This window comes from Myiozetetes cayanensis, unplaced genomic scaffold, assembly GCF_022539395.1.
Source record: "Myiozetetes cayanensis isolate MyiCay16 unplaced genomic scaffold, myiCay2020 scf13, whole genome shotgun sequence".
Classification (NCBI taxonomy): domain Eukaryota; kingdom Metazoa; phylum Chordata; class Aves; order Passeriformes; family Tyrannidae; genus Myiozetetes; species Myiozetetes cayanensis.
Genome location: NW_026086937.1, coordinates 9,114,723 through 9,127,787, shown reverse-complemented (window position 1 = coordinate 9,127,787; position 13,065 = coordinate 9,114,723). Strand labels below are relative to the sequence as shown.

Here is a 13,065-nt window from a genome sequence, read left to right as displayed (position 1 = left end):
CCTATGACAGACTAGCACAGAAACACACACAAAGCCAAGGCTAAGCTGGTCTCTTGGGTCAGCTTATAAGAAAAAGTAAATCTACCTGTACTTGAAACAGCCTAACGGAAGGCAGAGCTTTGTGTGTGAGCTGGGGGAGCACAGAGCCAGCCACACTCTCCCAGTGTCATGGGTTCTCCCCAGCAACAGGCAGAAAGGCAGTTTTAAAGGAGCTGTGTGCCTTCAAATCCTTTCCACGTGAATAATGCGTCTCCAGCAAAGCGCCAGCTTCGATGCTCTTGTTTTCAAGAGGCGGCAGAAAGCAGCAGGACAGCAACAAAGCCTAGGTTGTGGGGGTTTGTTTGTGGCTCTTTGAGAAGAGGTAGGAGAGGAAACACATCCAATTCCTTCAGCGTAATTTATTAGAGTCAGGCTCACGTGTGAAGTGTCCTACAAGGACAACTTCAGAACTCCCAGCTCTGCTCTTGTGCTGGGAGCACGGCAGCAAAGGCAGCCAGCAGGGCCCTGGAGCCCATTTCCTCTGGGGGCCAACAAGGGAACCTTTCCACCACCTCCCACGGCCTTCATTCAGTCCTCTGACAGAGGACATAGACAAGTCACTCGAGGATCACTTCATAGATTTTTTTCTAATTCTGGAATTCAAATTAAAGAAATGAGTTGGACTTTTTTCCAGAATCAACTGAAGAGATCTGATCTCTCAAGTTTTAGGTGAAACAAATTGGAGGGAGCAGTTCAGAGAAGCTGCTTAGCCTCCGCTTTCTGAAATACCAGCATGATGACTCAAGCACACATCCTTGTATTGCTGCTCTTTAAAAAAAAGGCTTTTCCAGCAGATATTTACGCCTAACAGCATAAGGAAAAAATAGGCTTCCATTCCCAAAATCTTGGAATTTGTCCTCTACTAAAGCCATGAAGAGAACTGTAGCTGAGTAACTTAACTGATAAATGCAACCAGCTTCAGAGTTCCTCGGAGTCCAAGTTTTATAACCCCCAAACAAATTAATCTTTTCCTTTTACTGGCTGTGTATAAAACATAACATTTGCTTCAAGAAGTGCTTGTCCAGAAGTGTTTTGAATACAAAACAGGAAAGTCACCATGAGGGGGTGGGAGGGGAGTAAGTATGAGTAGTTTGAGTTTTTTCAAAGAGTGCTGACCCATTAGAACTAAAGCACCCATCTCTTACTGTACCAATGCAGGAGAAAAACAGAAAGAAGAAGAAAAAAATGCAGTCTTTGGCAATGTAGTGCTCCTAATCATTAAGCCTAACACAGACCAGCAGAACAATAAAGAGAGCAATTGCATTGTAAATTTATGTTCCATGCCCAGGTTATGGAATGTAGTGCAATAGGGCACTAACTGCATTCCTTACAAAGGGAACAGCTTGAGCCTCATGATTTGTGCATGTGGGCAACGCTGAATGACCTTCATGCTTTCCAACATTCACTAGAAGGCAGATTTATTTGTAATCACAAGTCAGCTGTTTTGTTTTGGGAATAAACATATATTTGGAAGAACAAAGGTTTAAACTTTGTATTAAGTAGCAAACACAAAAGGCAGTATGTTGGCTTTAAAAATGGAATTTAAAGACTGTACTCCAAAACCCAGACTGAATAACATTAGAATCTGGGAGAACTCTGCTGAAACAGTTGTTTGCTACTCCTTTTTCTTTTTTTCCTTTGAAAGAGAGAGATTTTCATAGTCCAGTTCCATTATAAAACAGTAGCCTTTCTAGCATATACCTTATGTAAAAACATATCCTGTATCAACATAAGAGATCCAACACTCACAGTGGACAAGTAAAGTGATATTGCTCTTACTGCAACAGACATAGTACAAGACTATCCGTATTCTAACAAAGAAAATCCATCAAATTTTTATTTTAAATAAGCATTGCCTGCCTCTTATTCCCCATTTTCTTAGGCATGAAATAAATCACAGTTTGGAGAACCGGATTGCAGCACAAAAGAGTGGGATCCTAGGACAGTATTATTAAAATAACCAGCAGCTGCTCATTGCACCAAACCCATCCCCAAGATACAATGAACAGTAAATTCTGGTTTTTGTTCAACAGACCAGGGTGACAAACCTTAGATTATCTAAAGCTTCCACATCACAGTTCCTGCACTCCTGGAAATGAAGTTCTAACTTAAATTTAAAGGAAGTCAAGAAATCATGTTAAGCAGAACTATTTCTGGATATGGTGAGACATGAGGGACTGGGGCAGGATTAATTATTCTTCCTGCACATCCAAAAATCAACGCAACAAAGAAGTATGTAGAAACACACAGTTCCTGATGCTCCAAAACCAACGACAAGGAAAATGTTATTTACAAGCATGTGAGATGAGGCAATAGGCTTCTGGTTCTCAACTTCCTACGAGTTGCAGTAAGGAATTTAATCGCTACCTCACAACCTAAAGTGCCCCATTCCCAGGTACCTATGCAAAAAAAGCAACTTCTGAATAGGATGAGAAAGTTGAATTCTGAACACACAATGCATTTTAATACAAAACTGCCAATGGAAGCACATAAGGCTCTGAAACAATTCATAAAGCCACACAGGTCTTTATATAAGGTTAATGGTTTGCTAGCCAAGTGTCAAGGTTCAGAAAATGGGTAATTTTTGTTCCTTTTTGAAGTCAGATTTGAACTTTGTGCATTTTTCCTTACAATGCCTTGCTAAAATCACAACAGCAACTAGATGGGCAGAGGATATTTTAACTTAGAGGTGTTTTCAAGCAACCTATTATAAAATAAAAGAGCACAGGAAAGCCTGAATAGTCAGTTCTTTGGTTTTATACTTCGGTTTGCTGCTACTGGGTCAGGCAGCATGACAGCAGACTAGGCATACTTGGATGACTAACACTGAAACGGGCTGAAAACAGCAGCAATCATGACAGAGACAATAAAGAACCACAGCAATGGCACACAGCTCCAAGGAAAGAAAAATCATTAAAAAGTGCTTTTTAAAAAACACAGAGAAAACACGGTTATGATGCCAAAACATACTTCTTTAAAGGCTACTTTTCATCAAAGGGATTATATATGATATTAACGATATGCATATAAATAAAGCATATGACATAAGCAAATATTAGCATAATATCTTGGGCATCTTTAAGAATGACACTTTAAGACAAACAGATTACAAAGTGCTGTAATTAAATCACTAATATGTCAAAGAAAGTGTGCATAGTGTTAAAGAGTACTGATAATTAAAAAAAAAAAAAAAAAAGGTCTTGGGAAATAAAGATACAACAGAGTATTGAGCCAAAACCCCAATCTTTTGGAGATCTTAATATAAGCCACTGTCTTTACTAGAGTACTTCAAACAGAAAAGTCCTCTGAACCTTGTGATTCATGAAGGGATCAAGGCAGAGAAATGATGGGCTAAGAGGGCAGAAACACACTGGGCGCTCCACATAAATGCACCGAGAGGTGCTTTAGGATGGCTCCCTCTCTCCTGGTGCACATAGGAAGGAGACTCGGGGAACATGCAGGAGGTACCTCCTTTCTCCAAAAGACTTTGCCTCAGGTCTCCCATCAAGATAAAGAGCAAGGAACATGAGAAAGGGTGTTTAAGGAATGTTTTCTGCAACGTGCAAAAAACTATCAGGGAGGCTAGGGGGCTAAACCACGGAGGACCGGTCTGCCTCTCCTCGGTTGCACCGGAGAACAATTTCAGCTGGAGGAGAAAGATCAGGGTGTAGGTTAGGGCAAAGCTGATTGCAAAAACAAGCTTGAGGCTAGGATATGGCGTAAAGGGCACTTAAAAAGGGGGCAAGTGATGTCTGAGGTGAAGACTAAATGTTTACAAGAGAGAGCAAATGGTACAAATACATCGTCTTGCTAACGGGTCTTCAGCGGCTGCCAGAGCAGAAGACCATGGGCTTGAGGGTGCAGTGTCCTAGGTACACGGGAGGGAAGGAGCAGGAAATTTGACTGGGTATGCAGAGAGAAGGTGCAGGGCACAGCCTGGAGGCCGGGAGGGGAGGACAGGTGAACCGGGTGAGGAAAGGTTCAGGGCAGGTTGAGGCACATCGCGTTAGCAGGAAGCTGCAACGCTCGGGAGAGGGCTCAGCAGTGGAAGGGCTGGGGCGAGCGGCCCGAGGGCAGCGGGGAAGGGAGGACGGCGGCCGGTACCTGGGCGTCTTGGCGGCGGCGCTCTCCCGGCGGTCCAGCACTCCGGGCACGCAGTTGGTGAGCTCGGTCCAGTCGGCGTGCAGCCCGCAGCTCCAGCCCGTGGAGAAGCGGGAGAAGAGCCAGGTCTCCCGGCGGTTGGGGCGGTAGCAGGTGCACTTCTTCTGCCCGGGCCGGCAGTCGCAGGGCACCTCCAGCCGCACGTTTTGCACCAGGTGGCGGCCGAAGGTGGTGCCGCCGGTCTTCTGGATGTGCAGGAAGACGATCACGTCCTCGCCCTTCATGTCGAAGGCGAGCTCCCGCTCCAGCTCCCGCACGGGGAAGTAGTACTTCTTCACGTAGTGCGGGTCCGGCGTGGGAAAGAGGTCCAGCTCCTCCGAGTAGGAGCGGCCGCTGGGGGAACCCAGGCTCAGCCCCGGCCCCACGTACTGGTACAGGATAAGCATGAAGCACACCGAGACGGCCACGATCAGCAAGAACTTGCTGGTCCTCTCAACCATCGTCCTTCCCGCACGCTTCATGTGTCACCATCTCCCGGGGCTGCCAGCGCTGGGCAGACGGCGGCGGTGCCGGGGGGCGGGCGGCGGAGCTCCGGCGTCTGTGCCAGCCGCCTCCCCCCGCTGCTCCCCGGAGCAGAGCCTTCCCCGGGGGCGGCGGGCCGCTCCCTGGGTCGCCTCGGCTCGCCGCTGTCCCCGCCCGCCCCGCCGCGGGCAGCGCCGGGAGCGGGGCAGGGGCAGCCCGCAGCCAGCCGCTCTGGAGGCGCCGCGGCACAGCGGCGAACTTGGGAGAGAGGGGCAGGAGGGGGGCGGAGAGGGACCGAAACGCAGAACCAGCCCCCTCCCGCCCTCCCTCCCCGCGCTTCAGGAAGCCGCCCCCATCCCGGCGCTGCCTCCGCCGTGCCCCAGCCCCCGCGGCACCGGCGCGGCTCTGCCCGCCCCCGCCGCCGGCTGCGCCCGGGCTCGGCTCGGCTCGGCTCGGCCGGCAAAGCGCTTCCTGCCCGCGCCGCCCGCGCCCGGCATGCACAGCGCCGCGCCCCGCACCGCCCCGCACCGCCCCGCGCCCGCGGGGCCGCTCACACCGCCCGCGGCACAGCCCGCCCGCCGCTCCCCGGCTCGGCCGCCGCCAACGCTCCGCTGCCGGCGCTCCTCGGGCCCTCGCCGAAAGCCCCGGCAATGCAGACCCGGGTGGGCTGCGAGGCGGCCGCGGCTCGCTGGAGCACTCGGCTCTTAGCGCTTCCAGACAGTCTTTTATGTGCCGCCGTAAAACGAATCCCGAAAAGCGGGACTCGGCACTCCTCGGGGGCTAGATTTCTACTCCGCTTTTGTAACAACAGTGTTAGTAACGAGCAAACGTGCCTGGGAATGGGAGTGGGTCTCCCCACATGTGTCTGCTCCCGCTGCCGCCGCCACATGGGCCACCGCAAGCCTATAGTTACAATGTCGCAACTGGATGCAACAGGAAAATGCTCTGGCCACAATGAGGGTGATGATGGCTGGAAGCAGGAAGAAGCCTGGGCACACCGTCAGCCACAGAATGTGTAAATAATAATAATGGGTGAAGCTGAGGCGAAAAAACAACAGAGGTGTTATTCGAGAGCAAACTTTCTCAGCGAACGCTTTGTGCTCTCGGCCAGGCAGGCTCCATCCAGCAGCGCGGCTGCTGCAGGGATCGCTTGCAGTACAAGTCTCCCAAATGAAGCAAAGCGTTGGGAGTGCCAGGAAGTGCCAGGCGCGCAGCCGGCTTACAGCGATCTCCTCTGCAGGGCAGCGCTTAGCAGGGGAGATGCTGCTGCAAGGATGAGTGCAATACGGACCCGCAGAGCACGCCGGGCGTGCTTAGTGCCAGGCATCACCTTACGGGAGCGGAGTCACAGAACATGCCGAGTTTGTAGGGACACACAGGGGTCGTCGAGTCCAGCTCCTGGCCCTTCACAGGACCATTCCCAAGAATCACACCGTGTACCTGATTGTCCAACTGCTTCTTGAGCTCTGTCAGCCTTGGTGCTGTGACCACTGCCCTGGGGAGCCTTCTGCGGAAGGGGCAAGAAGGGTCCCGCAGCGGGTCTGTCAGCCCGGCGCTGAAAGGCAGGTGGGGGCTGTGCCACCAGGTGTCCGAGCGAGCCCCGAAAACGGTCATCTGGTGCCTCTCTCTGCTGCCTGTAAATAGAGGATAAAATATTGGCCCCATGTCACTGAGTGAGGCTCAGTGTACTGGCAGTCACGCTGCCACTTCATCGAGACACGAGTTACTGTCTAGGCAGAATAAATAATATGAACAATTGTTGATTTCTAGCCAAAAATCTCTAACTGAAATGCCCTATTCTCCTGTAATTACTGCTATTGGAGAAAGTTTTCATAAGTTTCTGGGGCTCCTTAAAATAGAAGTTACATTTTTTAATCCAAGTTGTGCCTTATGTAAAGGTATGGAAACACATGCAGATGGGTCATTGTTAAACACTGGGTCAAATTTATAAGGGCTGAGGAGGAAATGAGATCCCAGGTTTTCATTTGAACACCATGACTGATAAATCTGCTAGATTTTGAGATGGCTGCATTACTCACAAGTTATGGAGCCCCAGTGAGTTATGCAGCTCTTCCCAAACAAGTAACAATAAAATGTTTATAGCACCCAAAAGCATCATATATTGTGTTCAAACCATTTATTTTGTTTGCTATTTTCCTCTTAAAAGTCTGCTTCTGATTCTCATCTTCTCATGTAGGCTAGTTACTCCAGAAACAATGATGTCATTCTTATGCACAAAGTTCAGCTACATTCAGAAGCATAGTATAAACCTAATTTACAGGTTTGGAATTTATATTTTGATTTGGGAAACATGGGCATATACGTGAGGTATATGTACATGGTTGCACTATACACTGCAGCATAAAAAACACAGAGCAGATTTGAGGATTGCAATGTGTTTGCCTGCAGTTACAAACATATAAATATTTAGAAATGCCAGAACTATGAAGAAATCAGCCATTAAGATATTTCCAGTTACATGGGCTATTGTTAATAAATTGTTTTAAACTCTAAGATACAAAATATTTTGGCCCTTTTCATTAGTTGTGTAGATGGACATACCTAGTAACTGATTTATATTTGTGGTAAGTATAGTGCCTGTTAGTTTGTAAAGGACCATACTAAAATATGTCAGATAAACAGAACACAAAGGCAAATACAGAGTTATGCTGGAAAATGTGCTGTTTTCTTTAGTGCAGCACCTTCCATCTACAAGCGGGGAACGGGGAACTTGCTGGAAGCACAGGGAAGGTCTATGCCCTTCTGATTTACTCCCACCCACACAAGTAGCAGACATCCTGCCTAGGAAAACTGCAAAACCAAAGCTTTGGGGTCAATGATTTCATTTTTACTGAAATGCTTTGGAATCCTTCCCTGATGATTCTCTATGCTGCTCTGAAATGCTGGTATTTCAAAGGTGCTTACAGGTGTGACTCCCCTATGATGATCACTTAAGCAAATATTTAAATCAATCCCTACTTATATTCAAGGTAAAATTCCACTGAAGTCAATGATAGAGCAGTTCTCTGTTGCATGGGGAGTTAAATATCAAGTACCACAGCAGTGCTAGTTTAGGCCAGCGTGTTTCTTACACAAGAGAAGAAAATAGTAGAGTGAAAATAGCAAGATCTACACTTCCCCTGGCCCTTCCATTGCAAACAACAGTGGAAAGAGGTGAGAAATCTGAAAAATACTAGTTGTTACTGCTACCTTCTGTTACCTGCTGTAACTGCCTGCTTATTCTCTGGGTTCCCTTACACCATGCCTTTAGCCATTATCCACCTTTCCAAGCTGAGTTTTCCACTGTCAGGCCAGACCTCCCTAGGCTTTCCTACATCTCATCTGGGATTCATCACAGTAAGTCTGCCTAGCTCCAGGAGCAAAGCTCTGTTTCCTGTGAAGCAGTGAGACTGACAATCTGTAATCATCAAGATGCCTAAAAATCTAAATGCTTACGTAGAAAGCATTTTAGGGAAGAAAAAAAGAAAAAGTGTGTATATTTATCTCTAACCTGTGCCCTAGAGGAGGCGCATTTTACATTTTCTCTCTGCATTCTTCTAGGCAAATGCAAACAGAAGATCCCCCCCCACCCAGCCCACTGGAAAAGTTCTCTGACACTTTGGTGTCTATCCTTTGCAACCTTCCACTCCTGATCTATGTCAGACTGAGGAGAACCCTCCTCTCATACAAGCAAACTGAAAGATTATGTTTGGCACTTTCATAGGAATACAGTTATTTAAGAGAATAAGTTCCATTGATTTTCAGTGATTTTCACATGACTAAGTCCCTTCAGGTGCGTTTGAAAGGTCTGTTGTCTGTAATATATTCCCCGTGTTTGTGAAGGCATTAACTTTGAATTCTCACTACAAAATAAATCAGACTGAGGTCAGGCCAGCTGAGTTACCTAAGCTTGATCTACAATCAGCCACTTTCCTGGTCAGCAAACACCTAGACAGGTAAGCCAGCACTCATGATTTATTCACGGTAAGGCATTACTAGGAATGAGATACAAGGATTAGAGATCTTCTTACAAATAACAAGGAACAGACACAAATTTTGCAAATGCAGTTGAAAAGGACTTTATCATTGCTTGCTGCTGGCCACAGGATGCCTAAATATTTACCTTAAAGTTTACTAAAATATTCTGCTTTTTATCCCACAGAGGCTCTATGCCTTCCTTGCAGAGAAGCTGAGAGTAGTGGCTTTGGCCTGGTGGTGCACATAGCACATAGGACTGTGTTCACCTGCGACTTCTGAGGGCATTGCTTTGGTCCCCACCATGGCAGTCTGTCCCCTTCCTACTCTTCCCAAGCAATGGCAGAGTGCAGGCACTAGGACTGAGCCTTCAGACAGCTCAGCCTGCATCCACAGTTACCAACAGTGAAAGCAAGCAGCACTTAGGCTGAGCTTGGACCTGTATGATGGGATGGGTCCTACAGCTTGGGTGTAAATTGCTAACACATGCCCAAGGTAAAAGTTTCTGTATTTGCAGTTAGAAGTCAGATGAAGAGTAACATCTGAGTTAATACTGAGGTGAGAGCGCAGCTTATCACAGAAAAGCTCCCATGAGAAAGCAACAGTAGGAAACACATAAATCATGTACAACTTGTGCCACCAAAACCTCAATGAAATACTTATCTTACAGCCTAATAAATAAATAGCAGCTTTATTAGGCATGGGAAGCCTAAAGGCTTCGACTCAGAAGTTACACTACTTTGCTGTGAATTAGTATAATTTAGTTAACCAGAGCGTTACAAAAAATCCTCTTTAAACACTTGGAAAACCTAAGAAATGCCTCAAGAAAGACACCTTTATTTAAAAGTTGTACTGCTCCATTAAGGAAAAAAGAGTGTATTTACTTTGTTTCCAAAGGATAAACTCCCTGTTTCCTCACACAGGTTGAAACAAACTGCTCGTTATCCCAATCTAGTTGGTTTTGGTTTTTTTCCCCCCGGCTCCTTTAGGAGTACTGGGCACACGATATCCATTTGCTTTGCTGATGTGTGTGTGTGCACAGTATACCAAGTGAGGAGTCAGGAATCACCGACTGTAGCCCTTGGCCTGTAATATCAATGCTCAGACCTACAGTGAAGTGTAGAACGCTTGCTTTGCTAATCTAAACTGGTTTTGCTCAGCCGCTGCTGTTGCAGCACCCGTGGCAGTTGCCAGCCATGCACATTTGCAAGGAGTGGCAGCGCTCACACTCCATTTTCCTATGATACTGGTACTCCTAGCTGGAGACCTGTAGCAGTTTGTAAGCCCTGGTGTAAGGGCTCTATAGCTCCAGCACTAATGCTGTAGGTTTGCCACGCCACCACAGAGCTCTCATGGCCAGAGAGGTGATCACTGCCCCGAGTGCAGTGTGGTTCCATTTAAGTCAGGAAAGCAGGTGCCAATCGTGCCAAAATCTGTCAGACTTGGCAAAACAAGTTCTGATCTCAGGCTCTTGCACTACTTTTTGGGGCCACTGGAAAGGTCTGCTGTTTGAAAGGTACCAAAGAAACCCTGACAGAAACCAAAGCAGTGAAAGGCAGTAACAGCTGCTCTAAACAAAGGGAAGTCTAACTTCAACAGCCACAAAGACCAAATCTGAGTTTTCAAACTACCATCACACCCCATGTATTTACGTTATAATCCTGGTCCCTCTTCTCATGTGGATGCTGTGGATCCAAACACCTGTGTCTGGTCCGTATGGTTGATGCAGACCCACCTCAAGAGCCTCCATGTGCTCAGTGTTCTGAGACCTCCTGTGATAAGCCACAGTTGAACTTCTCACAGCCACAAATAGATGCTCCATATAGTGACTGCAGATGCCAGACTGGAACGTGTGACAGTGGAAACACCTTAACTGATCTCTCAAACGTACAAATGCCTACAAGTTCAAGCAGAGAGCTGGGACTGCAGCTGAAACACGTATAGTTTCTAAGGTATTAATCCTTCTAAGGCAGAAGTTGTGGGTCCACAGAGAATCACAGAATATGCTGAGTTGGAAGGGACCAACAAAGACCACCGAGTCCAACTCCTGGTCCTGCACCCATTCCCAAGAGTCACACCCTGTGTCTGCGAGTATTGTCCAAACACTTCTTGAACTCTGTCAGGTTTGGTGCTGTGACCAGCTGTTCCCCATTCAACCCTTTTTTTTCCTACTTGCACTGCAACAGCTGCAAGATGATGCTGTCTAGGCTTGATGGAAAGGACAGGCCTATGTGGTGGTAGCATATTATTAGCATTATTACCCATTAGTTCATGGGTATTAAATAAATGTAAGGGGAACTTGGGTTCTACAAGATTTCACTTCCCCCCGGCTCTGTCTCATGCAGCAGCTGTCCACTGTGACATGCCTGTTAGCAGGGAACAAGTGTAACCCTTTCAGCCTTGCTCAACCCCCAGAACAAATACTTGGCCTCTGGTAGGGACATGAGTGTGATATGTGTAGAAACCCCACGATGGTCCCAGCGGGAGGCAGGCAGTGCAGCCAGCAAAGTTGTCGGCTCTCTCCACACCTCTAACGTGTCATCTCGACAGTCACCAAATGGTGCTGGAATAATTTCTGTACGAACAGCTTAGTAACTTTCTGCAGAGATTTGAAGCTTAAGATGAGCTTATAGCCAAGCTTGCTGTCCTGGATTTTCTGTATCATACATATTAATATAAATATTATTGGAAATATAATTGTTTTATCTTTGTGCTCTTCAGTAAATGCCAAAATGCATGGGGAAGATCCTTGTCTCTTTGCCACTGGGACTGTGGCATATAAACATACAAATGTCTTGTTAACACGTGTGCTGTTTCTTAATGTTTTATACCATCCTTTCCTTGATCTTTGTAAAAAAACTTGACAACTCAGTTTGGAAATTGCATTCTAAAGCAAATGTGCTTACAGGATTTTGACTTGAGATCTCTGTGGGATACTCCAGAAAAAAAAAACAACTAATTAGAACAGGCATTCATCCTTCCTTGCTGATGTTGTAACATAAATGGTGAACAGACAAAGCAGGGATGCTAAAGTTCACGAGAACTGAGAAACATGCACAAAAGTGACTAATCACTTTGCTATTTAAGCCTCAAATTCAGAAGTTATGTAATGAAATGAATAAGCTGAAAGCTGTAAAATAAACTACCTATATAGTAATGATGCTTAGAGATGTGCAATTAAACTAGAAATGTGCAGAGCTCAGTTCTTAGAGGGCCTTCAGACAGAAGTCAACCACCTGAAAAGTGCAAGGAATTCGAAGTGTACTGCCTAATGGATTTCTTTAAAAAAGAAGTTGACTGGCAAAGCCATGCCATGGATAATCACAGCCTCTGCCTTTTGTTCACAGTATCAACTCTTTCAGTGGTGTTGCTGCTACAAGCAATGTAGCAGAGGAGCTCTAGAGCTGACCAATAAAAATTTGAATACTTTCTTACCAGACAAAAGCCACTGGTTTAGAAATCCCTTAATGTGAAGAAAAAAAAATTGCAGAAATACAACCCCCCACTTCATTTTTCAGTATTTGGAGCACTGTAAAATTAGCTCAGTGGACTATGTTCCTGCTGCAGCTGCCTCTGTGCAGTAGGAGCTGCCTGTCCCAGAACCAAGAGATGAAGCATTTCCCTGCTCTGCTGCCTGCACACGGGCACTGTGCTCAGCTTTGGATCCAGGCACTCACAGACCTGTTGATGCTGCAAACCAAAGGGATTTTCCACAGTTGGTTTTATCACAGCGATTGTGATTGGCAGCATCTTATCAAAACAGCCCTCATAAGTGGTACCAAATCAACACTTGAGAGCACGAGGAAAAGGAATTTCATGGAGATTGCAAGATCAAAATGAAGTCCACAACATTTATAATTAAAGGAAAATTACTACAAAAGGAACTCTTGAGTGTTAAGCATTTTTAGGCCACAGAAACATGAAAATTGGGAGAAAAGGCTGAAATGCCACCAGGCAAACAAGTTCTTGGTTACAATGAAAACAGTGGGGCCCATGTAGAGCACCAGGGCTGCAGTGAGAGGCTGCTTGCCCAGACTGAATTTCAAGTTCTTTTCTGGGCTGTTCAGTTCTAGGTGCCACTTCAGTCCCTTTTTGAACTTTGCCACAGGATGGCTTAGCAGAAAGATAAGACCAATGATCTACCCAAATTGTACCTGATAGTGGTGACTTAAAATTGCACCAGATGACGGAGTGACCACCTTCAGAGGGGATCATCAGTTAAGCTGATACAGGCGCGTAGGGGAAATAACTGTAGACCCAGCAGTTTCTGCTGGGAGGGCTTATGTATTCCAAGCTTGATCTACTTAAGGCATTATCCATAGTGTATGAATCTCTTAATTCCTTTTCTTGATTTGTACACTGAGCAGCAGTGATAGCTGGTGGCACAGACTTGTCTGCCCCTTCAATTCTCATATAAATTCCCAGCAA

The 13,065-nt window shown here is 46.4% G+C and overlaps 1 protein-coding gene across 1 annotated transcript in view; it reads right to left on the bottom strand.

Annotated features, from left to right (window-relative positions):
* Positions 1–4,957, bottom strand: part of HS6ST1 (heparan sulfate 6-O-sulfotransferase 1) — a 185,442-nt gene extending 180,485 nt beyond the window's left edge. The window contains exon 1 of the mRNA XM_050307880.1: positions 4,144–4,957. Within this exon, the coding sequence (XP_050163837.1) occupies positions 4,144–4,661 (518 nt within the window). The 5' untranslated portion in view covers positions 4,662–4,957. The remainder of the gene's footprint in view (positions 1–4,143) is intronic.
* Positions 4,958–13,065: the final 8,108 nt, after the last annotated feature.